General features: G+C 50.6%; 1 protein-coding gene across 1 annotated transcript in view; it reads left to right on the plus strand.

Moving 5' to 3' along the window:
* Window positions 1-27,418, plus strand: part of PEBP4 (phosphatidylethanolamine binding protein 4) — a 243,977-nt gene that overhangs the window by 59,471 nt on the left and 157,088 nt on the right. Inside the window, exon 3 of the mRNA XM_037028663.1 lies at window positions 708-837. Within this exon, the coding sequence (XP_036884558.1) occupies window positions 708-837 (130 nt within the window). The remainder of the gene's footprint in view (window positions 1-707; window positions 838-27,418) is intronic.

Here is a 27,418-nt window from a genome sequence, read left to right on the forward strand (position 1 = left end):
CTGGTGGCGTCATGGAGCCGGATTCTTAAGCACTCATGCTGCTCAGACCCTTCTCGGGTAGAAAGTAGATAAATAAATGCCTGCTTCAGTCTTACTGACTGTTGTGCCGCCTGAAAGATGTTTGCATTTTGAAAGTTCAGTGAATAGCAGGTTAAGAGCCCCAGGTACAGACAACACTTAAGCTCCAAAGTGGATCACTTGAGTGGCAGGATTTCCAAACATTGGAAGGATCTTACTTGTGTAGGGGAGAGAACAGTCTGTGCCCGGGACAAAGGCTGTGCTGACTGGCTAGACTTTGCTTTATGCAATAAGAACGCCCCTGAAAGCAATGTTGAAAGGCTGTTTTTATAAACCCAATCCTACTTTCAAGGCACTGACCAAGTCTGCCTGTAGGTATATGTTCCTTCTGAGAAGTGTACATTGACCATAGGCGACACTTCCCAACTGCTCTGCCTCAATGGCTTCCTTTACTCCTTGCACCAAGCTCCTAAGTAGACACTAGTAGTGTCCCCATTTTACAGGTGAGTAAACGGAGGCACCAAAAGATCATGTAACTCTTAGGCCACAAAGGTCACACAACTTGTTAGTGGCAGGTCTAGGATTCAGTCCCACTCGACTTTACATCCCCACCAGCACTAACTGAAGTCTCATAGACCCCAGGCTCCCTAAAATGCTGACATGGGCCAACCACCCCTCTCTCTCTATAGGGGCAGCCTTGAAGTTTCCTACACAGAGCTGGGGAACATCAGCTGCAAGGTCGTTCCCAGCTGCAACAACTACAGGGAGAAGATCACCAGCTGGCCACAACCGCTGGTCAAGTACCCGGAGGCTTCGGAGGTAAGTGAGCAGGCCTGGCCGGCATGTCTCAGTTTGCCTCTGCGCTTGCTCATCTCAGTGACTAGGAGCTGTATGCAAAGCCATCTGGGCTGGGTCTGATGGCAACAGATGGCTGTTGTCACAGGCTTGTGCCTTCCTCAGAGCAGCCCCACAACCTCAGAGGATGCTGGGTGGGTGGGAAGGCAGAAGACTGGAGAGCCTTATGGGAGCTCAGGGGCCACTCTGCCTGGGCCTTTCGCTGCTTCCACGTCCCTGAGCCCCCAAGTCCAGCCCCTCGGTCATAATGGGGACCAGCTGGTGCATGACTTGGAGTCTGCAGAGAAAAGGAGGCGAGACGGGGGTTGTGGGGAGTTCTTTCTCAACATGCAAGGGGCTGGGCTTTTAAAACGACCTTCTGAATGGGGAGGAGCTAGTTTGCAGAGAGAGGGCAGCCTCTGTCCTGTAGGTTGGACAAGCAGAGGCCAGTGCGTCTCGACTCTTGGTCATCACAATGAGAAATGCGCTCAAAAGTTCCACTGAACTTGCCTACAACGGAAGATTAAAGCATTTTAGGAATTTGAAATAACTATTTCTATTACTGGGAAATGAGTAGTACTGAATTGATCCGAAAGGTTCCCCTGATTTGGGGAAGGCCCGGAATGCTGGGCAGCGGGGCTGTGGCTACTATTTCTGGGGTCCAGGCCATGTCTTGGGGGAGTGGGTCCAGTGTCATGGTCACAGTTCTTTCTTCCTTGACTCCTGGGCCAGAATGAGCCCCCAAAGCAACGGGGGCGGGGGGGGAGGGACCTCGCTTTCTGCTTTGTTTAAGTAGAAGGTGCCAGTGTCAACCCAGGAACAAAGACTGTGGTGTGTCGGAGACTCAGGCCATGAATGGGGGGAAGGTCATGATCAGGATGTGACCACACGCACACCAAGGCATCTGCTGTGCATGGTGGCAGGGAGAGGCCCTGGGGGGCTCTTCCCCACTGTCAGCTTGGAGGTGGGGGTCACACAGATTACTTGGAAGTAGAGAATAGATTTTTCTTCCTTTCTTGAACTGTTCTTCACTCTCAGGGAACCAGGAGACTGTGATATAGCTCACAACGAATGAGGCTGAGAACACGAAGCTTTGACAGGCTGTCGTGTTTGCAAATGTGACAAAACCCCTTTCCTCTTCAGGACCAAGCGTGCAAGTCACACGGGGGCTCCCTGGGCCCCCTCTCCGTCTGCCCTCACTCGCAGGCACACTCACGCACACACATCAGCCCTCCTCCCGGACACCCTTGGCCTGGCTCACACCTTGGGCAGGTGGGAGAAGTGGAGGCAATGCAGGCCACTGTGGTTCTAACGCATGGGACCGGAGGCAGAGGGCTGAAGAAGCAGGGCAGGAGCCCAGTCGCTGAGAGGAGAGTGTGATGCCGCCCCGTGGGGCAGGACTCTCAACTCATGGTTAATGTACACATCCTCCTGCTTGTTCCTTAATGAGTGAAGGGGTTGGACCTGATGATTTTACAGCCTTTAATGACTGACCCAAGAGGGATTCTTGGCAGTGGGCTCCGTTACTCATGGCATTCCTTCACATGTCCACTAGATGGCAGTGTGGACTTTTCTGAGTACCTGGTGTGCTTGAGAGGGACAAGTTTGAAGTAAGTTTACAAAGTCTGCGTTTGGTTGGGTTCAGTTGATTCTGATTGTCCTGGGGTATGGGCACAGAATGCAGAGAAGATATCCGCTCCAGATACTGGAATCCCCCGTCCTGTCTCAGCCCGAGAGCAGGGGGAAGAAAACCTGGACATTGAGGAAGGACACAGCTGTGGTTCAGAAAGCCAAGGTGGGCAGAGATTTCTCAAAGGAAGGTTGTTCTAAGTGGTAGAAAGAAAAAAAGTAATTTCTACCGCTACAGAACTACACATTATGGAAATTTGACCTTTGAGAAGGAAGGCAGATTCAGAGTTCTCAAAAGCCATCGTTCATCAGGTCGTACTTCCTTTATGTTGGGTACAGTTCCTGTGTCATTTCGTTTCATGCTCTCAACAAATCCACAAGTTCCTCTTTAATTAAGATTGTTAGTGGCAAGCGACCACAGAACAACTCAAACTAGCTTGAGCCAAGAAAGAAGGGAGACTTCACTGGTTCACAAAAACTCTGGGGATGGCTTCAGGCATTGCTGTATCTGGCTGCTCAAACAACACCACCAGGGACCTGTCCCTTTCTCTACTTTTTTTGTGTGTGTGTGCTGGTTTTGTGTGTAAATAGACTTTCCTTGTGGTGACAAAGACCACCCTCACTGGTGCCAGATTTGCATTTTCCCAGTGGGAATAGACTGACCCTTTCCAACCATTAAAAGTTCCAAGGCTTGTCCCACGCAGATCACATGCCCATCCCCAAGGGCAGAGGACCGGGCAGCCCCACTGACCCATGAGACCTGGAAGACAGAGAGGAGGGCTCCCCCAAAGGAGAAGCAAGGTGTGGTTATCAGGAGGGGAAAGGTGTTTGGTAGGAAAAAATAAGTGAAGTTCCTGTAGAAGGAAGTGACCAGACCACGGGCAGGGCTGGGAAGAGGCAGAACCAGGTCTAAACCCAGCGGGCCCATCTCCAGAGGCCTGGCCCCAGACCACGGGCAGGGACACACCGGGTGCTGGCGCAGTCGGGAAGGCTTGCTGGCGGGACGTTGTTCTAGGATGGAGAGAGCGGTGGTCCTAGGGCAGGTGGTGCTGAGGAGGTGGAGACAGGCCAGGGACAGTGAGAAATGAGACTGTGGCTGGAGCCTCCCTTCAGGGGTAGAGGGAGACCTGCCTCTAGAGGGAGAGTGACTAAGAAAGTTGGGGGGGGGAATGAGTGCCATCAGAAATATGGTCCCTCAAAAGTGGAGGCGGAGAGCCTAAGTAACAGAGGAGAGGATAAAAGAATTTCCTCCAGGCCCAGAGCCTGATGGAAAAGGGCAAGAGGTTGGTGACTTGCTGTGTGAGGACAACGCCTTCCTTAGGTGATCAAAGCAAGGCCGCCAAAGCAGCAACTGTCAGCGGACATGTACAGGGAGCACCCTCTGCACACGCGCGCACACACACACGCAAGCCCCGAGGCCCGGGAGGCAGAGTTGCAGTGGGCACAGGATGGTGCCTCTGTGCCCACCAGGGGGTTTCTGTCTCCACACCTTTGCTCAGGCCACTCCCTACATTTCGACCCTGCGCTCAGGATCACCCTGCCCGCACCAAAATGCTTCCTCCTCTAGGAAGACTTCCTTGACTGCCCCCTCCTTCTGGGATTCACCCTCATTCCTAGCTGATCTCTTCTTTCTCTGAGCCTTCATAATGCCCCCACCCTCCAAACTCAGTTTACTCCCTTCTGTTTTGTATTGTGTACTCATAGCTCCAACCAGTTTGTAACAAGACCACGAGCTGTATTTCTCTGAACCACCCTGCAGCCCCTCACAGAGCCACAGACCTCATGTTGGCAGACTGGGTGACCACCTGGGTGAGTGGATGAATGAATGAATGAGTGACAGGTGGAAGCACACCTCTGAGAGTGTGAGCTATGAGCTACATGAGCCCAGCATTTTGCTTTCAAAGCTGCTGGGTGTACTGGGCATCTGAAGGAGCAGAGCTGATTCTGGTGGACCCCGGGCCAGCATCAGTCTGTCCTCTGCCCAAGTGGGTGTGGCCAAGGGGTGGGAGGGCAGAAGCAGGGAGAGGGCTAGGAAGTCATGTGGGTTCCTGTGCAAGCCAAGTAAGGTGGGAGGACAGGGACAATCCCTGTGCCAATAGCTGCTGAGTGGGGAGAAAGGTGGAGGAGGAGGAAGCTTCTCTCCACGCTGAGGAGCATTAAGAGGTAAACACCTTAAAGTGCATCCCTCGCAAGCCAATGGAACTGAAAGGCCTGAGATGCTTCTTGACTGGGGCTTATTCTTCACCTTGAATCTAAGCAGCTGGAATCCTTTTGAAGTGAAAAAAATTGCCGTTAAGTGGGGAATGTGCATTGCATTCAAGGAAAGGAACAAAGACCTCAGCAGCTCTGTCCTGCTGTCCCTCGGCTTTCCAGTCTAGCTCAGTGAGGCCCCAGGTCCTCTTCCCAGAAAGCAGGTGACTCGGTGGCCTCCTAACGGGCAGGGCAGGCAGGTCCCTACACACCCCTGGGTCTGCAGCGCTGGTGTTGCTGGAGGCCTGGATTGGGGTCCTCAGCAGCCAGTGCAGGGGGCGGAATGTTTCAGGTGGCAGGGCTTCCTGAGGTGAGGCCCTGACGCGGTCAGCAGCGGCCGACCTGCAGAGGGCAGGTGAGATATCAGGGAGACTCCTGCACGGCCAGGCCGGGGCAGAGCCTGGCGCTGCTCCTGAGCAATGGAGACAGGAGCTCCTGGATGGTGGGTAAGTCAGGACGGGGTGAAGAGCCTGCTCAGGATGGGGCGGGAGTGGGGGTGGTGTCCAGGAATGCACCAGTGGTGGTTTAGGGAAGAATTAGTGAGATTCGACTGTAACCCAGTGCTTAGCACGGGAACTTAATAAGTGGCATTCATTGTCATTGTGAAAGGAGACTGGCTTGTGGTCTAAAGCATGAGAGGCGCAAAAAGAATCCGGTTGGGGGAGGCTCTGGCAGCCCTGTGTGGGTCTGTGGCCCAGAGGCTTGGGCCAGCAAAGAGCAGGGGGGATGGGTGGAGCCAGACCTGGGAAGGCAGCACTGGACATTTAGATGAGAATGGGCACGTGGCATTTTTTTCCTCTTGTCCCTGGCCAGAGTCTCCCGAACTCCCTCATCTGTGCCCCGGCCCAGCCGCAGCTGCATGGCCACCTGTTTCGGGGTTTCGGTGTCCACAACAGGAGTGGGTGAAAGAGGAGCAATGCTTAGCGCCGTTTCTGACTATGGCAGTGTGAGTTTCAAGTTGCAAAACCTCCCATTCAGGATTTTGTAGGGTCCTTCCAGCAGCACCGGCAGCTGAGCAGAGCAGGGACAGTCCCCGCAACGGCAGCAGGTGCGCTGCCCAAGGTCACACGTGCCGAAGCTGGCAAGAGGAGGCACCTGCCCAGGATGTCGGGTTTCCTGCCTCCAGGTGGCCTGCTCTTTCCCACCCTGATTGCTGGAAAACAGGCCGGTATGTCGGCTGCACTCGGGGTCATCCACGCATCTGCTCGTTGGGGCCGGTCCTGGCAGAGCGCTCCTCTCTGGCCCCCTGCCGGACGCTGTTCCAGGAGCCAGGGGCACAATCAAGCCAAGCCCCAGGCCTGGCCACCACAGGCACCTCGCAGTGGTGAGTGTGCCCTGCGGTCACGTGAACGGAATGGACTCAGAAGCACTCGTGTTGCTCCCCCAGGGCTTCCTTGGAAGCTGCTTGACCTTGGTCTGCAACCCGGCCCTCTTGGCCCTGCCGCAGCCTTTCCTGCCCTCACGCTCCCTCTCTGCTCCCTCGGGCCTCACGGCCTCTGGTCAGACCTGGGCCCAGCCCTCCGGGACTTTGTAATAAAGCCGTGTCCCCAGTACCCAGCTGCTGGGGCAGCACAGGCGCACAGGATGCGTGCTCCACAGTTGAGCCTCTGATGTCAGCCCGAAGCTTCCAGGCAAGTGCTGGGGAAGCGGGTCCCAGATGTTTTCCAGATCACATAACATTTCTTTGAAAAAACTGTGTGGGCTGCTCCACCGAGGGGGCCGAGGGGGCCTGAAAGCAGAGTTCAGTGCCTTTGCATCCTGGCTTTTAGGAAAGGTCACCCGAGAGTGTCTGGGAGGGGCTCTTCACGAGTTCGGGACCTGTTCACAGCAGTCTGCTGGGAGTGGTTTCTCTGATTTTAAAGCAGCCGACCAGCCTTTGCTGGGGCCAAACGCGCAGATGGACAAACATGCAGATTTCAAAGGCTGCGGGGATGTGTTGCCTGAGCTCCCTGGAGAGAGGAGGTGGTGGCCCAAGGAGTTCAGAGAAAGGTTTTCAGGATTTTTAAATGAGTAATAATGTTCTTTATTATTTGTTCAAGCTTTCAGGCCTGTGGGGGAAGGGAGGAGGGGGAAGCAGGGCAGGGGGGAGGCCTGCGTCCAGCTGAGCGCTACTAGGTAGCCGTTGCTGTCTGGCCCCTCCTGGTGGGTTGGGGCCCAAGAACAGAGTGGGGGCCACTGTGGGGAATAGCAGTTGGGGGCAGTTGTCAGAGCATCTGGACCTGAGGGGACCTCCCTCTCCCACCAGGGCACGCCGACCTCAGACATGCGTTGTTCTGTCTTAGAGCCCTTCTGGTCTTCCCTGTGGCCACGCGGAGGGGACAGGGGAGGTACTGGTGTTTTTGTTTTACAGGTGAGGAAACGGCAGCTCACAGGACATTACATATCTATCTCATTTTTAATAGACTATTTTTAGATCAATTTTAGGTTCATAACAAAATTAAGCAGCATGTACAGAAATGCCCATATGCCTCTTACCCCCAACAGTTCCCCCCGCTATCTCCCACTGGTGGTGGGAATGGTACACCTGTTCAACTGAGGAGCCTGCCATGACACGCCATTGCCCCCCAAGTCCACAGTTTATGTTAGGGTTCACTCTCGGTGCTGGGCGCTCCGTGGGCTTGGACGTCTGTATAATGACGTGCGCCACTGGTACAGGGTCACAGCAGTTTTCACTGCCCTAAAATCCCCCCGGGCTCCGCCTTCTCTCTCTCCCATCCTGCTAAGCCCTGGCAACTTCCGATCTGCTCACTCTCTCCGCGGTTTCTCACCTCTTCCAGAATGTCATGGTGTTGTGACCCTACAGAATGTAATCTTTTCACACTAACAGAGAGCCTAGACCACAGCCTGGGCCTCCGGATGCCAGTTCCAGCACCTTCCTCACCATGCAAGGGTTTGGTCATGCTGTCCATCTTTGCCCAAGCCAGTGAGTGACCAGTGTCCTGCAGCTCAGCTTCCCCTCTGGGAATTGCACTTCCCTTCACTTGATGTTTCTGCCAAGACTTGGGGGCAGACAGGGTCCACCATTTCTGCCCCTGGTGTCCACTCTGCATGCCCACTTTCTCATCTGTCTCTCCAGCCAGAACATCAGCTCCCTGAGCGCAGAGGCTTGGAGGACGGGCACAAAAGCAGGGTGCTAGGGAGGGAGCTGTCTCTCAGTAACCAGAGCGCCAGCTTTCCAATTTTCACAGCGCTTTCCCTATGGGGACAGTCCTTATCTCCCATCAGTCCTGAGAGGGGAGCCTGGCAGGGGTCTTTGTGTGTGGGGAGCAGAGGGATCTGAGGCCGAGGTGAGCAGGAGAAGGCAGATGCTGGCCTCAACACTCTCGTCTGCCCGCCTATTGCCTCGCACCTCATGGTTGGAAGGTGGACATTAGTTTGCTCCAATGCATGAATCCATTAAGTGGGGTGCCGAGACTAGAACTCGGATCCCCTGGCTCCTGTACTGTGCTCTTTCCTGCACCTCCTCCATCCCCATCCACACTGACTGACTCCATTCCCCATGGCCCGGCTCTGTGCTGAGTGGTCAACGAACATGGCTGCACTTAAGCCTTACCTAGCACGGTGGGCGGGAGTTCCTTCCTCTTCCAGACCAGGAAACTGAGGCACAGAAAGGTTCCAGAGCTCATGGGTGGCAGAGTCATCATTCGAACCCAGGTCCACGTGGGCTACAGAGTTCACGCCCCTAACCCTCCACGGTGCTGCCACCTGAGGGTGGAGGGCAACCTACAGTGTCCCCCAAGTGCCCTGAGCTGCTCCCTGACGGCCACCTCAGCCAGGAAGGAGTGAGATGTGGAGTTCCCCTCCTCCGACACCTCCCTTTATGATTGAGCCGGGCAACAGCGAATCGTTCAGCAAAGGGGAGGATGGGAGGACGGTGGGGGGCGAACGGGCTGCAGGGCATGCAGGGGTGTGCACAGATCGAAAAGCCTTGGCTTGTTCCGCGTCGCGATAGTGGGAGGCAGAGCCAGTGGAAGCCATCGGACATTCAAGTGCCCCTGGATTCTTTGTGCAGCGTCTGGGATGCAGAGGGCTGGTGCCCGTGGGTACGGACCAGTCCCTGGCAGAGAAGGGCAAGGCCTAGAGGGTTTGGGACGGGAGGGAGGAAGACCAGGCGATCCCTAGACTCGGCTCTCCAGGCCTTGCTCCTGGGAAGACCTAGGTTACCTCCTGCTGTCTCTGGGGCTGCAATTGGAAGAGCTGCCACCAGGGGGAGATAGGCGACCGCCATCTTGCCCCTGGAGACTTGAGTCGGTGGCGCAGGAAGGCACTGCCCGTGGTGGCGGAGGAGAGAAACCGAGGTCCCTAATTTGGGTCCAGTGTGCCCGCCTCTGTGCCCCTGGCTCCGTCATTCCCTGTGCCAGTCAGTTGTGAAAATGCTCTCCCATTCAAATATAAATATCCCTGGACCACTAACTCAAAATGCCCTCAGGCTCCAGGCCCCCAATTAGCAGACCACTTGCCTTGAAAGGGCCCCTCCTGTAGCACCTGCCGTTGAAAAGAGTTTTGAATTGCGCTGGTGGTTCCCTGCTTATCCCCATTCCCCTGACCTGCAGACACCCTGTGTATGGCCTGAGTCTGCAGGAGACATGACTGTCCAGTGGCACTGGCTCCCTCGGCTTACAGAGCGCTCAGAGGCTGAGGGGCTGTGGGAGAAGCAGCTGGGCCCTGGCTTTGCACAGCCTTGTCTTATATCCTAGTTCTCATGCTCATAAATCTGTGTCCTAGAGCAAGTTACTTCTCCCCAAGATTCCTCTTCCTCATCTTAGAATGGGTATGATGTGTATTTCCGGGTAGAGCCAGTGGCCAGTTCTCAATTCTCATCTTCTCTGACCCATCTGTAGCATTTGACCCCCTTGGGTACTTCCACTTCCTCGATGGCATCACTTCACCTGGCCTGGGGACCACACTCTCTGGATTTTCCTGCTTCTTCACTTCCCAGTCTCCTTTGCTGGTTGCCCCTCTTCTCCCAACCTCTTCATGTACAAGTAGCTCTCCCAGGCCCAGGGCCTGGTCTTCTCATCTCTATTTACACCCCCTCCCTTGGTGGTTTCATCAGGTGGCGTGATTCTAAATGTCATCTACACAATTTCCTACTCATGGGGCCACTGGGGTGTCTGATAGCCTCTCCAAGGCACCAGGTCCAATCCCAGGCGCCCAGACTCTACCCTCCTCCAGCCCTAGTCCTTTGGCCACCTTTTCCCACCTCAGCAAGGAGCAGCTCCAGCCTTCCAGCTGTGTGGACAGAGGGTCCTGGAGTCATCAGTTGCTCATTCCCTCCCAGCAAGTCTCTGACCCACCAGGAAACCCTCTTGGCTTTGCTCTCAAAACACGTGCAGAAGCCAACCACTTCTCCTCTCATCCCCCGTTAACACCCTGGCCAGGCCTCCTGACCCCCTTACCTGGATTAGCACCATGACCTTTTAGCTGGTCTCCCAGCTCAGCCACCATGCCTGCCCCAAAAGCCCAGCATATTCTCAACACAGGAGCCAGAATGAGCCCTTAGACCTGCAGGTCTGATCGGGCCGCTCCTCTGCTCAGGATCCTTCAAGGGGCTTGCGGTGGTTTCCAAGCCCCTGCGTAGCCCAGCTCACCGTCACCTCTCTGACCCAACTCTTACACTTTTTTGGCCTTGCTCACCTGGCGCCAGGCCTCCCGGCAACCTTGCTGTTTCTCGACTTCCCCAGGCACGTTTTAGGGCCCTGGCACCAGCGGCTCCCTCTGCCAGTCACTCTTCCTCCGCACACGTCCCCTGCTGCACCTCCGCACCTCCTCCTGAGTCCTGCCAAAAGGTCGTCTTCTCAGGGAGGCCCTCCGTCGCCCAGCCCTGGCACTCCTGAGCCCCCTTATGCTCTCTACTGTTTCCATCAAATTTATTATCTTCTAACCTCCATGTACTTTCTTCATTTACTATGATTGCCTGTTTTATCTATTCCACCCCACAGCTACAATCCGAGCTCACTGAGGGTGGGAGTCCCTGGTTTAGGCACCCAAGTACTAGACCAGTCTCTACCACATAGTAGCCACTTAATACACATTTGTTGAATAAAGATTACTAGATTAAGATTACAGAAGATTATACATGTAAAGCCAGCCGGTGCTGAAAAAAGAAACGTTCAGAAAATGATGGTGGTGATGGTGGTGACAATGGTGGTGGTGGTGGTGGTGATGGTGGTGGTGATGGTGATGGTGATGGTGGTGGTTGTGGTGATGGTGGTGGTTGTGGTGATGGTGGTGATGGTGATGGTGGTAATGGTGTTAATGGGAGTGGAGGAGGTGGTGATGGATATCTCTGGATATGGTGGTGATGATGGTGGTTGTGGTGATGGTGGTGGCACTCTTCTCCAAAGCCCAGGCAACCAGTGCAGCCCATAACATGACAGCCAGGGCAAGGCAATGACTAGAGGACATGAGATTCAAGATAGAATGTTGTGGAGTTGGGTTTTTTTTTTTTAGGGATTTAAAAATAGATAATGGAGAGGAGGAGCTAGAAGGGAAATATTTTATCCCTGGTTGAAGAGGAATAGATCCACAAGGCTGGACACAGGGCTATGCAGATGACAGGCAGTCAGTCAACCTGAAGGGTAGATGAACAAACCCCTTGCCTTGTCAGTGCATGCAGAGCTGACTTTGGAAACTGGGCAAGCAGCCTGGGCAAAAAGTTCTGGGGCCTGGATCAAAATAAGGATGATGGCCTGACTGGTGTAGCTCAGCGGATTGAGCACAGGCCTGCAAACCACACGATCGCGGTTCAATTCCCAGTCAGGGCACATGCCTGGGTTGCAGGCCAGTTCCCAGAAGGGGACTCACGAGAAGCAACCATATATTGATATTTCTCTCCTTCTCTCCTTCCCTTCCCCTCTAAAGATAAATAAATAAAATCTTTAAAAAAAAAGAAACAAGAATGAAGGAAGGCAGTAATCTCCTGAGGCTAGACAGGGGGGTCAGTCTGTGACAATGACTTCCCAGAGGGTGGCCAGAGGTACCCACCTTCTGCTCAGGGTCACGCCATCCCACCTGGCACCTAGCAACTCTTGGGGCCCCTTGGGAAGGTTGGACTGGAGAGAAGATGCACGTCTCTGGGGAACTAAAGTCCCAGATTTCCTCTTCCTCCAGCACGTCTGCGTGAAAAAAATGGTATTTGGCCATCTACAATGCCAGCTAAACTGCCTGTAGTTCTTCATCTTACAAATTGGAAAATCGTTAATGTCAGATTAGAATCCAATCCCTTGACGTCTGTCTAACATGCTGAGGTGGAAGCTGCTCACCAGCCCTCCCCACACCTGGCACTCCGTAACCTCCCCTCCCCCATCTCTGACGGGAAACACAGCCACATGAGGTGTACCTTTCTCAGCATGGAATCCTGGAACAGCTACTTCCTCCTCCCTGTTCATTTCTTCCATTCATAGCAAAAACCCAGGGCCCTGTGGAAAGGTGCCTGCTGGGCTGAGATCTGCTGAAAGGTGGGGGTGGGGGGCGGCAGCTCTCAGGGACAATTCCTGCGTCTCCTGGGCGACGACCTCTGACCTGGCCCCGTGCACTCCAGCCTCAGGACACTTAGACAAGCAAATGCAGACGCACCCTATGTGAAATGCCGGTGGTTCAGTGGTTCGTTCAGAGCAGTCAGCATCAACCCAACAACCAAAAAACCATCCAACGACTGGAAAAGCAACACACAAGCAAACCTTGATCCGCCCTCCGGGTGCAGAGGGTCTGCCTGGGCATCAAGACCAGAAGACAAAGCCATGAAGGAAAAGAAGGATGGGTGTGGTTCACACCAGTATTTGAAACTTCTGCACTTTAAATTCCATAAAGAAATAAAAACCCAATGACAAACTGAGAGAACATATGTGCCACAAATATGGCAAAGGACTCTTATCTCTGCACGTAAAAAGCAATTATAAATCAATAAGGAAAAGAGGAACACCCCACAGAGAAAGAGGGCAGAGGATGCCAAGAGGTGATGATAGAAAGAAGAAAGTTCATTAAAAACATGGGAGGCGGGGCAGAGACTCAATTCTCTTTGCAACTCAAAAAATGTAATTCAGAAAACAGCATAGACTTTACTTACAACCAACAGAATTTGCGGTTTGTTTTTTGGATCTCTTGTTTGTTTGATCTGAGAGTATGCATTCCCAGCAGGAGCACAAATTGTTTCAACCTTTCCAGAGGATGATTCGACAACACGGATTAAAATCCTGAGCATAGTCACGGTGTTTGAACAGTCATTTTGGTTCTGTGAGTGTATTCTAATCTGACTACTTTATCAGAGACATACTTGCAAATGTATGTAAAAGGCTGCTCATTTTAGTGTTGTTTACAATAGTGAAAGAAAAAAGAATAACCATTGAAAGATTCAACAATAAGTTGGTTGAGTAGGAAATGTTCTCTTCACGTGAGAAAGTACCAGATAGCCATTAAAAGTCATGTTCTCAAGGAATATATAAGACTGGAAAGGTTCACAATATGTAAAAAAACCAAGTGATAAAACAGTACTTTCACTGTAGTCCCAATTTTTAAACATTGTATCTCTTTGTGCATGCATGCCAAAAAAACAGACAGACAGAACACATCGAAACGCCGACATCGGCCGCCTCGAGGGGCGGGGCTCAGGGTGGGTTTTCTTTTCTCCCTTACACTTGTCTGTCATTTCCATGTGTTCTCCGATGACTGCATATTACTTTGATTATCAGGAAAAATGCTACTTGGGGAGAAAGAAGTTAATGCTAAGAGGAAAAGCCTTCAGCTACCCAAATGGTCTGAGCGCTGGTTGCTGTGGAAACTATAACTTTGAATTGCCCAACTTTTTGTGAATTACTTCCCTGCTCTGTGGGCGCCAGGACTAGATTCAGCTTTATCAGGCATAGCCTCGGGCATCTGTCTGTGGGGGGTAGTAAAAACTGAGGGTCCCTGCCTCAAGCAGAGGTCCACAGAGGGCCCCAGGTTTTATTCTGGCTCTTGCACCCCTTCTCGGTACAGAGGGGCCTGGTGTCCCACAGGTGATGCTGGGGCACGGCCTGCCCCCCGCAAAGGTCAGCTGGGGAGCCAGGAGGAAACCCACCGCGGCTCTGCGGCTTCCCCCAGCACCTGGGCGGCGTGTTTGACGGCTCCCTAACATTCATCAGCCTTGCCCACTCCAGCCTCGAACCTAAAGACGGGGTCCCAGCAGTGGTATGGGGAGGCAGGGCAAATGACTTTGTGGTTCCTTTTACGTCAATGAGAAAGATGGGGAGGCAGCTGATCTCAAAAGCAGTCATTTCCCGGGGGGATCCCCACAAAGTCACGGTCCCAGCATGAGCCTTGGTCATTTGCTCGGTCTCCCTTCCTTCTCTTTGCCACCTAGAGAGCAATCCTTGCCCTGAAGGGGGGCCACAGGGCAAAGCGCCAGCCACTGGCCCTTCCAGAAGCTGGGGGCTGGGCCCCGGAGTGCAACGCCACTTTCAAATGCCTGCACTCGCAACGCGAATGTCTCGCTGCCATTTGTGAATCCTGCTCGGAGCTCCGGGTGTGGAGAACTGGTTGATTTATAGACCGAGGCAGCCACAAGTTGGAATTTTAAAAAGCAATGTGTCCTTTGAGCAGGAGCCCGGGCTGGGGGCTTTGCAGGCTGTCGCTTTGTCCCAGCGACCAGATGGAACTTGTTTTTCTGCTCACTTGGGGGTTAACCCTTCGTGCACTCCCTCCCTGCGGGCCCCATTCAGGAACACTGCCTTTGGGGTGAGGAGTCAGCGAGAGCGAGAATCCACGCCTTTGAGCCTCCGTGACATTTATCGGAAATGTCTCATCTTTTAACTCCCCTGCCTTTGCCGGATTATTTTGCTTTATTTAGCACACACTGACATGTGCCAGGCAACCTTTCCAAGCACTTCAGGAATAGTAATCCATCGTCTCTTCACCGTCATTATTATGCCCATTTTGCAGATGAGTAAGCTGAGGCACAGGTCAGTTTAAAACTTGCCTGCGGTCACACAGCCAGTGAGTGACAAAGCTGGAATGTGTGGTCCTCAAGTTTGTGTGTTGGATCACAAAAGTGCGGCTGCCTCTCAGAGAGCAGGCGAGTGTGTCCTGCTGTTGGAAGTTCAGAGCTCCCGGCGGGGCTCTGCCCACTCAAGCTACAGCAGTGTAAGGCACGCCAAGGGGGAGATGAAATACCTCTGTCCCTGGCATTTGCGCCTGAAACGTTGCTGCCACGCTGAGCCTATCTCACTTGAGCCTCCAGTGTCTCCTTCAAGCCCACGAGGCTACAAAATCTCTACTTAGAAGGTCTGTGCAATAAAACGAGAAAGGTTCCAAGTCCAGTGCCCACCTTGGCTCCAGCCACAGCACCTGCAAACCTGGGGCCACCTGGCAGGATCCAGGGACCCCTGAGTTTGGAACTTTTGTTCTGCTGGGAAATTTTGTGTCCCATGCAGCTTCCTTCCAGCTGGGGTCCTGGGCGCTGCCTTTGCAAACTGCCCCATCTGTTTATGGAGCAGAGCTCTCTGAACCTCTGTGAAATATCAGGACCCTATGCTTCCCAAGAGGGAAGGAGCGTTCCTGACCCTAGGACAGCAGCACGGATCTCCATCCCCTTTGACAGAGGCAGGAGCTGGACAGAGTCCGGAGCTCAAGGCCACCCAGGCTGGGGCTGGTGCAGAGCTGCAGTTAGAGCCCAGTGTCCGGGGTCTCGCTGGGGGAGTGGCAGGAAGGCGTCAGGCCCTAATGAAGCAGCATGGGTTTGTTGCATCCTCCGCAGGGTCACACATGCATGTGGGAACATGCTGCCTCATGCCTAACATCACCAGGGACCCGGGGAACTTGGGGTGGTCTGTTGAGGAAGTGATGGCAATACAGTGACACCTCACTGGGGAGTGAGCCGTTCTTTCCCACCTCAGCTTCTGGTTGACTGACCCCTGCTCACGCACCTGCTCAGATTCCTTGTGTTAACTCCATTCTGTACGGCTGCTTCTCTACCGTTGGTCACATACGATCCTGCCTCCTTACACAGTCTAACAAACATAAATCCAGATCTGGTAAGTGACCCCATGTCACCCTTGTCCACACCTGTCTCGGAACAGTGCCCTGGCTGTGGGCGAGCCTTTCTTGTCTGTGCTGCGGCAGCTGAGCTGGGCTGTGCCGCCCATGGGCAGGTCCAGCCTCCCCGCAGTGAGGGCACCCCTGCTCACAGCCCTTTTGGACAGCGGGTTGGAGCTCCGGAGGCTGCATCAGCCACTCAGGGGTGTCCTCTCCCGCAACACCCCTAACACCCAGTGTGGGGTTCGTTTCCACTCTGACTGGTGCCGTCCTCCGCTGACACACGGTCCTGAAGTTCAATTCTCACATGGACTGCCCGGGCTGGTGCCAGACCCCACAGGACGAGGACTCACTCACACAAGGCCACCCCCACTTCAGATGCCAGCCTCAAGTATTGGGTGCCCAGGGCACCCACACTTCTCTCTGACATGGCTAAAAGCCAGGGGCCCCCACTCTGACACCCCTTTTCAGGTTCAATAGTTTGCTCGGACAGCTGTGAGAGCTCAGGAAAAGTTTGCCTGTGACTGTGCTTGTTATGAGGGGAACAGCTCAGCCAAGGACGAGGTAACGGGGCTGCCCGGGCACCCAGGTTCTCCCTGGGAGTGCGCCAGCCCCCGCCCAGCACCTTGTGTTCACCAGCCTGGAAGCTTGTTGTTCAGGGGTTTTATGGAGGTTTCATTACGAAGACACAGTTGATGAAATCGTTGACCCCCAGTGACTGACTCAATCTCTAACCTCTCTGCCCTTTCTGGAGGCCCAGAGTGGGGCTGAGGGCACCGAATCTCTAATCATGCCTTGGACCAGCCCTGTCCTTCAGCAATCCAAGGACCCCCCAGCCCCCAGGTGTCTCGTTAGCATACAAAAGATACTCAGCACTCCGGAGATTCCCAGGGTTGCCAGGAGCCTGGGACAGAGACAAAGTGTGCACCCCTTGTTAGCCACAGGGGTGCTGGAAGATGCAGAGAGGCAGGTGGTACTACAGACGGCTTCAGCCACATGAAGGCAGGCAGGACCACGACAGATGAACACAGCACATTCCCTACAAGGGTCTAGGTAGCTCCAACATGGCACAGAGGGTCAGTCAACCCCACAACTGACAGCCCTGGGCACCCAGCAGGTGCCCTGTCAGAGTTTACCGATTATGCAAACAATAAGCGAATGGCTATTTTGCACCAGGTCCCCTTTCGTGTATTCTCATTGGTTTCCTTTCACTGGGTCTCAGTCTTCAGTGAGTGTGCAGGCACACCTCGAGTTCCACCGTGGGACTGAGAACAAAAGCCGAGGTTCTTTGTGCTCTGCTCCTCGTGTGAAGGTGGAAAGGTGCCCAGGACGGGGGCTTGGAGAGGGGAGAGTGGACCTGGGGCCACAGGAGCCAGAGCTGCCTCGTCCAACGTGGAGACTTTTTCCTGTCTTGGGAACGTGGGTTGGTCTTATTTTCATGAGGAATTGTAGACTCTTAGATCACTCACGAGCAATCTCTGTAGGGATCAAAGAAATGTGTAGGGTTATTTGCTTCTACACAAAACCACCCAACACTGCTAAGATTATTGTAAAATGTTGTTTTCCTCCCGTCATCTGCCATTTCTTGCTACTGTCAGAGATGATTAGTATCCTTATGTTTCTCTTAATCTGTGGCAGGATGGGGAAGCCAATCTGTAAGTTAGAGTTGCTTCTAAACTAAGAGTAAATAGGCTCGGAATGAGGATGTCAGGTGAGCATCTACATATTAGCCCGTGAGCCCTGTGACATATATGGGATGGCCGTATGTGTCCTTTTCAGGGTGGGAACCAGGACAGCAGCAACAGCAGGATGTTGGGCATGAGTCACGGAGGTCTGGAAAGACAGGTTTGAGTTCAGATCCTGGTTCTGAGTCTAATCAGCTTAGCTGGTTTCTCACCCTCTTAGCCTCACTTCCTCCATCACTTTCAGAGGTGGAGCGGCCGCAGGGAGGCTTGTCCTCAAAGGAACCCGTGACAGTACAGAGCTGCTTCCACAGCAGGAGCTGACGAGTGTCAGCTCCCATCTTTTCTCTGACACTTTTGGACACTCGGCTGCATTCTGGACAGTTGGGGTGATGGGAGAAGGCACCTCCATACTGGCTTGTGTTGAGCCTTACACTCAGAGAGCTGCTTATATGCTTCATGGCCCTTGTCCTCGTCTCCTAATGGTCCTGCGGGGTTGGTGTGATGGGTTTCATGATTCTCAACTGGCAGATGAGAAAGCTGAAGCAAAGAGAAGTTAAGGGTCCTATGCAAGTTCACCAGGCAGGTGGTGATAGAGCCCAAGCTAGAAGCCAGGTCTCCTGGCCGTCCTCTCCGGCTTTCTCTGTGCCCGGCCCCTCCTGTTGTCTCTCGCCCGATAGGCGAGGGGGGCAACCTGTTTACATGCCTCGTTTCCTCCTGTGCCACCCTCCTGTCTCTGGCTGCTAGGTGGCCCAGGAGGTGTGGAACCCGTGACAGCTCTCTGACAAATGAAAAGCAGCGCACACCTAAGTCCTGCCATTTCTCGAAAGTATTTTCATCCCTTTCTCATCCCACTGGGTAGTGTGATGCGGGACACCCTCCTCCAGCCATCCCCAACTGGACAGGGAAAAAGCCACCAGGACCAGAGCTTCTTCTTTCAGATGAAAAGTGCTACGCCCCACCCCATGCCCAGGCTGCTTGGCAGGCACCACAGTTACGGGGTGAGTCACAGGTGCCAGGAGCTCAGTACGAGGCCCTGCCCAGCAGGGCACCGAAAGAGCCTTCCCGATTGAAAGCTAACCGTGCTTGCTGCCCACACAAGAGAATTCTTTGTCCTGCTCAGACTTCGTCCCACTCAGAATGAATGCTTTTGAGGGTTCCACTACTTCCTGCAAGTACGTGAGGCCCCTCAGACAGAAAAACAGGGTCCCGCTCTCTCTTCCATCCCGGGCCTCAGGCTCCCAGAGAACAGCTGGCCCAAGAGGCCTGGGTTTGGGAGGGCTGGGGAAGTGTGATGGTGGCAGATGCCCAGTGGTCCCTGGCTCCCTACATCTGTGGCCACCTTGCTTAGGGCAGTGTTTCCGGGTCCAGAGAGCAGGGTGTGACAAGAGCTAACTTGAGGTGTGGGGTGCAGTCCTAAGTACTTTATGCATTGTCACCCTTTAGTCTTCCCAACAGTGCCACCAGGGAGCTGCTATTGTTATCCCCACTTTCCAGATGAGGAACCAGGTGTCAGCTTGCTCCAGCTAGCGAACTGCACAGTCAGCTTCTAAACCCAGCTGAGCTGGCTCCAAAGGTCGAGTATTAACCACCACGCTCTCTGCTTCTTAGAGACAGTGGACTTTAATCCACCAAACCACTTCTTTGGAAACATCCACAGTAGGGAAACTTCTCCAGGGAAGACTTGGTTGGACTCAGTTTCCCTGCCTAGTTTGGTTTCCATGGTGAGGCCCATCACTCTCTGTTCTCCTCAGCTCTACCCCTTCCTTCCCCACAGAGTATAGCAGCCTCCATGGGGCTCAGACCTTCACAATCCGCCCCTTCATTATCCTCCAGGCTCTCCAGCCTGTCCTGCCCTCCATCCTGGATGTTGTATTCCATTCAACCACAAATTTTGTCTTACAAGCAGCCTCTCATATACCCCAAACCTCCAAGAAAGACCGAGGAAGTAACAGGCAGCCCAGGTCCCACACTAGCTTCCTCTGTGGAGGCAGAGCGTGAGGCCACACACGGGATTCTACTGAGTGAGAAAATCTAGGGTTGCCTCTCAAACCCTGCCCTGATCCCGGGCTAGAGCACTCTGGTTGAGGTTCCTTCGTAGTACATTGAGCTGTTGGATGATGGAGAGGATAGAGTTACATTTTCTGAGATGCAGTCTTTTTCTGCCATAACAAAATACCAGTCTGGGTGGCTTAAAGCAACAGAAATTTATTCTCACAGTTCTAGAGGCTTAGAAGTTCTAGATCAAGGCGCTAGCCAATGCGCTTTCTGGCTAGCACCTTGTCTTCTCTCTTCTTGTCTTCTCTTTCAGGCTCCTGCCTTTTCGCAGTGTCTTCACATGGAAGACACAGAGAAGATGTCTCTTTTTATAAGGGCACTAATCCCATTATGAGGGCCCCCCCACCCCCATGACCTTATTTAAACATAATTATCTCTCAAAGGCCCCATCTCCAGTTACTATCATATTGTGGGTTAAGACTTCAGCATATGAATTTGGAGTAAATACAGACCATAATAAGTAAATTCAGTCCATAATAAGTGGGAATATATGAGGGAAAAGTAAGTTTAGGGGACAGGCACAAGAACTCAGGTAATCTGACCTGGGTGTGCTGAGTTTGAGATGTTGTCAGGCAACCAGGCAGAGATGTTGGTGAGTTTTCACACGAAAGAGTTTGGTGTCAAAGAGCACATCCTTTCTGGATGTGGAAATGGAACAGAAGCCTGACCTTTCCAAACCGCAGTTTTTTTAACTATAAAATAGGATTCATAATACCTATCTCATAGGGTTTTTGTAAGATTTGAATAAGAAATACAAAGTGTTTGGTGACATGTATGTAAGCCTGGCTGAAAACATGACGTAGACAGTTGACTTGGGAAACGGCACCCCATTTTTCGTGTCCTTTGCCTCATCTCCTTCCCCCCGGACATGGTAGTGTCCTCCTCCTTCTCCACCCCACCTCCACCCATGTCTGTTGTGTTGAAACGCACGGTGTGGTGGGTGATAGCAGCGTCAAATGTCATCTGCGCCAAGGGATTTGCTTGCCAAAAGAAAAAGGAGAAGGAAAAGGGAAAGAGAAGGAGGAAAAGGGTGATATTTTTCAATTATCAAAGAAATTATAAAATTTACTGTTTTAACTTTTCCCCATATTTTTCTTAAATCTCTCCACATCAATGTCTACATTAAGCTTTAGTACATTTATTTAGTATATATATATTTATGTATCTTATATTTAGTATATTTGAATATTTGATTTAGATATGAATATTGAGAGACAGAACTACCACAGACTACACATCAGTGTAAGTTTAGAACTACTGTGCTAAAGAAAAAGGGCACTAATTGTGGGTTTTCAGCCATCATGTATCAGCTGGTGGGATGGTTGAAGTTTCTGACACCTCTGAAATTCTGCCCCGTTATAAACTGTCACCTCTTGGACTTTTGGCCAAGATGGAGGCGTAGGTGAAAATACTGTACCTCCTCGCACAACCATGTTTAAGGACAACAAAGATTTAGAAACAAAAACATAACCAAACACAGAAAATTGAACTGTACCGAACTCCGACAACAACGCACCATTCATCCAGACCGGTATGAGGGGTGGAGTCAGCGGCTAGAGGAGCGGGGTCCCACAGGAAAAAGTGGCCAGACCGACCCAGGCACACAGGTGGCGGTTGGCAGATCCCAGGCACAGGGTGGCAACGGGCGGACCCAGTGAGGGCGCAAGGTGGCTGGCTGACTGTGGTCACACATTCACACGCAGATAAACCAAGTGAAAAAAACAGGCGGTGAGACAGACCTTGCAACCCAGGGCCCCAGCGACAGGAATTAAAGCCTAAAAGCACCAATTGGAGAAACTTTCGGGGGCTGAGGTGCCAGGAGAGGTTCACAGCCTCACAGGAGAATTCGTTGGAGAGACCCACAGGGTCCTAGAATGTACACAAGCCCCCCCACCCAGGAACCAGCACCAGAAGGGCCCAACTTGCTTGTGGGAAGTGGCAGAGGGGACTGAAATTCGAGAGAGAGCAGAACAAATGCTATTGCTCCCTCTCTGACCCCACCCCCACATACAGCGTCACAACCCTGCTACCTGAGTTGCCCTGCCCTGATGAACACCTAAGGCTCCGCACCTCGTATGGAACAGGCATGATCTGACCAAAACATGGCTCAAGCAGAAGAACAGCCCAAAATCCCAGAGCCAATACATCTAAGTAACCGAGAGATAGCCAACCTATTGGATGCACAGTTCGAAACACTGGTGATCAGAATGCTCACAGAACTGGTTGATTTTAGTCACAAATTAAAGGAACAAATGAAGGCTACAGTAAGTGAAATGAAGCAAAATGCACAGGGAACCAATAGTGATGGAAACAAAACTGGGACTAAAATAAATGGAGTGAACCAGAAGAAAGAAAGAAACAACCAAACAGAAAAGAAGGAAGAAACAAGAATTCAAAAAAATGAGAAGAGGCTTAGGAACCTCCAGGACATCTTTAAATGTTCCAACATCCAAATTACAGGGGTACCAGAAGGGGAAGAGGAAGAGCAACAAGTGGAAAACTTATTTGAACAAATAATAAAGGAAAGTCTGGCAAAGGAAATAGACTTCCAGGAAATCCAGGAAGCTCAGAGAGTCCCAAAGAAGTTGGACCCAAGGAGGAACACACCAAGGCACATCATAATTACATTAGCCAAGATGAAAATGAAGGAGAGAATCCTAGAAGCATCAAGGGATAGGGGGACAGTCACCTACAAAGGAGTACCCATCAGGCTGTCAGTGGATTTCTCGAAAGAGACCTTACAGGCAAGAAGGGGCTGGAAACAAGTATTCCAAGTCACGAAATCCAAAGACCTACATCCAAGATTGCTTTATCCAGCAAAGTTTTCATTTAGATTGGAAGAGCAGATAAAGTGCTTCTCAGATAAGGTCAAATTCAAGGAGTTCATCACCACCAAGCCCTTATTACATGAAATGTTGAAGGAACTTATCTAAGAAAAAGAAGATGAAAAATATGAACAGTGAAAGGACAGCAAACTCACAGTTATTAACAACCACACCTAAAACAAAAGCAAACTAAGAGGACAGCTAGATAGAGAGCAGAACCATAGAAATGGAGATCACATGGAAGGTTAGCAACAGGGGAGTGGGAGGAAGAGAAGGGGGGAGAAGGTACAGAGGATAAGTAGCATAGATAGTAGGTGGAAAATAGACAGGGGGAGGGCAGGAATACTATGGGAAATACAGAATCCAAAGAACTTGTGACACATAGACATGAACTAAAGGGAGGGAATGGAGGAGGGGTGTGCAGGGTGGAGGGGAATGAAGGGGGGCATAGGACAACTGTAATGGCATAGTCAATAAAATATATATATTTTTATTTTATTTATTTATCTTTAGAGGGGAAGGGAAGGAGAGAAGTATCAATGTATGGTTACCTCTCATGAGTCCCCTGCTGGGAACAGGCCTACAACCCAGGCATGTGCCCTGACTGGGAATCGAACCGCGAGTGTGTGGTTCGCAGGCCTGCGCTCATTCCACTGAGCTACACCAGCCAGGGCCAATAATATATATTTTAAAAAAAGAAAAAAAATAACCAAGTTCTGGAAACAGTCTAGGTGCCCATCAGTAGATGAGTGGATAAAAAAGCTGTCTTACATTTACACAATGGACCAGTATGCAGCAGTGAAAAAGAAAAACCTCTTACCTTTTGCAACAGCATGACTGGACCTAAGTTAAATAAGTCAGTCAGTAAAAGAAAAATAACACACGATCTCACTTATATGTAGAATCTAATGAACACAGTAAACTAATGGAACAAAATAGAAACAGAGCACAGATACATGGAACAGACTGACAGCCGTGGAGGCAAGGGAGGGGCCAGGATGAAAGATAGTGAAGGGATTAACCAAAAAACATTTATGCACAACCCATGCACATGAACAGCAATATGGGGATTGACTTGGAAAGGGGAGAAGACTGGATTGCATGGAGGTGGGGAAAGGGAGAAAAAGCAAGAACAATTGTAATAGTATAAACAATAAAAATAAAATTTAAAAATAAAATTAAAGAGTCCTAGAAAAAGTAGATAGATAGATAGATAGATAGATAGATAGATAGATAGATAGTCACTTCCTAACCTCTGTGTAGTGCTGGTTCTACCAATGAGCAAATTAGGCTGGGAGAGTCTTCATTGCTGAGCCTCAGCTTGGACAATCAGGAAGGACAAGGACGGGTGAGAGGAGTGAGAAATGAAGTAAATGATGTAGCTCTGACTGGTGTGGTTCAGTGGGTTGGGGGGTCATCCCACAAACTGAAAGGTTGCCAGTTCAATTCCCTGTCAGAGCACATGCCTGGGTTGCAAGCCATATCCCCAGTTGGGGGCATGCAAGAGGCAACCTATCAACATTTCCTTCACATGTCAATGTTCCTCTCTCTCACTTTCTCCCTCTTTTTCCCTCTCTCTAAAAATAAATAAATAAAATCATTTCTTTAGAAAAGAAATGATTGATGTGGTTCTATAGGTATCCAGAACCAGGAAAATCCTTCTGGACAATGTCAGGAAAGTTGGTGTAGGAGTATGCCTGAGCCAGCCAAGAACCCATGCGGGTAGGGAGGGAAGGAAACTGAAGGTGCTATCAGCAAGGAGGATGGAACCCTGGTTATATCTCCAATGAACATTGCAGCCACCAGGTGCATAGACCACTGGGGTGCCAAGCAGGAGCAAAAATCCAAAAGCAAGGGCACATTCCTGACTGTTAAGAGACATTAGCCTGGACCCACGCATTGCCCCCATGCAGACTTTCATTGCACCACACTTTGGCTATGACGATAGTTGTCTAAAGTAACTGTCTCTTCTCCCAGATCGGTGTATCTTCCTCCTCTGGGCACCCACATCACTCTATATTCTAAGGGCATTTATCTCACTCTACATTAGGACATGGTGTTTTGGAAACATGGCTCATTTCTACAACTACATCACCAGCAACTTTAAAGCAGCTCCCCTACATGGCAGACCTGCCCTGAGGAAGGGGAGCAGAAGGCAGGCTCTAAGTGGGAGTTTGGGTGAGTGAGCTGGCAGGAAGGAATCTGCCCATGGGCAGCGGGGCCCTTGCCACTGGGCTGGACTCAGGGCTGGGTCTCATCCCCTTAGAGGCAGCTGCCCGAAAAAGGCAGGACCCCCCTCAAGGAAAACGAGACAGGTTCCTGAAATGGAACTGAGGGTGAGCTTATGTGAGCAAATTGGACATAGCAGATGAAACAATCAGTGAACTTGAAGACAGACCAACAGAAATTGTCTAAATACACATAAAGAGGGAGAAGAGTATACAGGACAAAATAGAGCAGCCAAGTACTGTGCGACATTATAAAATGGTCTAACATACACACAGTTATAGTCCCAGAGGGAGAAAAGAGAGGGAACAGGAAAGAAGAAATATTTGAAGAGATAATGGCCAAGAATTTGTGTAATTGTGTAAAGTAATAAAAGACAACAAACCATAGATCCAAGAAGCTCAGAGAATCATAATCAGGATTTTAAAAAAAGAAAACACCTAGACTTATTTATCATGGTCAAACTGTTGAAAACCAAAGATAAAGAGAAACTCTAAAAATGAACAAAATAAAAAATAATGCCAGTCTTCCCATCACCGAAGTATCTCTGAATACTCATGAAGGAAATACGTTCTCAGCGGACAAGGTCAGGGAGTACATGGGGGGCCAAATGTGTTAATCCACCCCAGCATTTCTGTAGTTCCTTAGGTATTTGTATTCTTTCTTCTATATTATATCAGGAATTTCTGCCACCCGAATTCCATTTACTACTGGATACAGATGGTGTCTGATAACCCACGGAGCAAACAGAACCACACCCGGGTGATCTAGCTTGCACTTTGGATCTAGAATCCATATTAATCAATATGGCCCAGTTTGAGATTGTTTACTTCCCTCTCCAATCTAACACCTTACTTTACATCCCCACATTTCCCAGATTCCTGAAAACAAATATTTTTTAAAAGGGCAGTTGTCTTGGTGTGGAAGTCTACTGTTTCAGGATCAAACCCTGTGTTTGTCTCTATGGGGCATGCTGTTTTCTGACTCTAGAAGAGAATGGGAGCAAAGCGAGGTGGGCATCGGGAGCACACGGGCTCTCTCGAGGCAAGATCAGCCTTATCCAACAGGGAGAGGGAGCAGCTTCTCCTAGAAAGGGAGGCTCAGTGAGGTCTGAGGTCAGTCATCAGAATCATGTAGCCCAGTTCACAGGTTCCTAATCTCTCCCAATCAGTGCTTTCACCCATAGGAGACCCGATGAATCTGTGAACTTAGCCTTGGTCATAATTCAGCAACCTGCAGGGTCGGATTCCATTTCTGATTTCAGCTGGGTTGTGCCTGCAGCTACAGGCTGCCTGAAGACCTCCAGAGCTCACGAATATACCACTCTGGCTACTTTCGGCCCTGACTTTCTGACTTTAAACCCCAAGTTTGTAATTTTGTTGATTAATTTTTCCACTTTAGGCAGAAGAGAGCATCCTACTCTACCATCTTTGCATTTGTTATACAAACATAATCCATTATCATGCAACTCTGCCCATCAAACTCTTAGCTTTAATAGCTACTTCACTCTAAGCAACCACAGTGGGTAATTAAAACCTTTTGCTACTGCATGTTGACTACAACTGTCATGCATTGTAATGGTAACCTGTTCCCCCACCTTCATCACTGATTTTAAGCAATTTGATATGGTGTGCTTTGGTGTCTTCTTCTTCTTCCTCTTCTTCTTCCTCTTTTTCTTCCTCTTCCTCCTCCTCTTCCTCCTCCTCTTCCTCTTCTTCTTCTTCTTTTGGCCTGGCATTCTTTTGTTGGGCTTCCTGAATCTGTGGATTTAAGACATTTCAACCATTATTTTTTGTAATATTCTTTCTGCTCCCTCCTCCCTTCAGGGACTCCAATTATATCTATGTTTAGCTATTTTAAGATGTCCCACAGCTCACTGCTGTGCCATTCTGTGTGTTTTTCCCTGTGATTTCTTCTGTGTTTCATTTTGGATAGTTTCTATTGCTATATCTTCAAGTTCACTAATAGGTTATTCTGTGTGGCTAATCTTCTGTTAATCCCAACCAGAGTGTGTACTTTTCATCTTAGACATTTAATTAATTTTTTTCTTTGGGCACTTCAAATTAAATTTACATTTTCAAAAAAATGTACTTCATCTCTCTTGAGATATTGAAGCATCTCTACCTGTGCAAACATATGGATTATAGCTATAATTACTGTTTTAATGTCTTTTTCAACTACTTCTATCATCTTGCATCATTTCTGGGTCTGTTTCTATTGATTGATTTTTATCCTCATTATGATTTCTAATTTTTCTTCTTTGCATACCTTTTTTTTAGATGACAGACATTGTGAATTTCTACTTTTTGGGGGGTGTGAGATGTATTTATATTCTTCTAAATGTTCTTGAGCTTTGTTCTGGGATGTGGTTTAGGTTCATTAAAAACATTTTTATCCCTTTGAGGTTTGGTTTAAAACTTTGTTAGATGGGACCAGAGCAGCCGTTTTCTGGGGTTAGTTTTGCTCCACTGCTCAGTGCAGTCGTCCCTCGGTGTCTGCTGGGACTGCTTCTGGGACCCCCCAAGGATACCAAGATCTGAGGACGCTCAAGTCTCTGTCAGAAAATCGCTTAGTATTTGCCTATAACCTGTGCACATCCTCTCCTATAATTGAAATCATCTCTAGATTATTGACAATACCTATCGCGATGTACGTGCTATGCAAATAGTTGTCATTCTGTTTAGGGAATGATGACAAGAAAAAAGCCTGTACATGTTCAGTACAGATGTGACTATCGTAGGCCTAACTACATAGTACATCAGCAGCAACATAACATGTTCTCTCGAATAATTTCAGCCTGCTGTCAGTGGAATCCTCAGATGCAGAACCCGCGGATACAGTGCTGCCCCATGAATTATGCTGCCCCATGAATTATGAGGTGGTGTG

The sequence above is a fragment of the Sturnira hondurensis genome, unplaced genomic scaffold, assembly GCF_014824575.4.
Source record: "Sturnira hondurensis isolate 20B ecotype Veracruz unplaced genomic scaffold, ASM1482457v3 Scaffold0020119, whole genome shotgun sequence".
In the NCBI taxonomy this organism is placed as follows: domain Eukaryota; kingdom Metazoa; phylum Chordata; class Mammalia; order Chiroptera; family Phyllostomidae; genus Sturnira; species Sturnira hondurensis.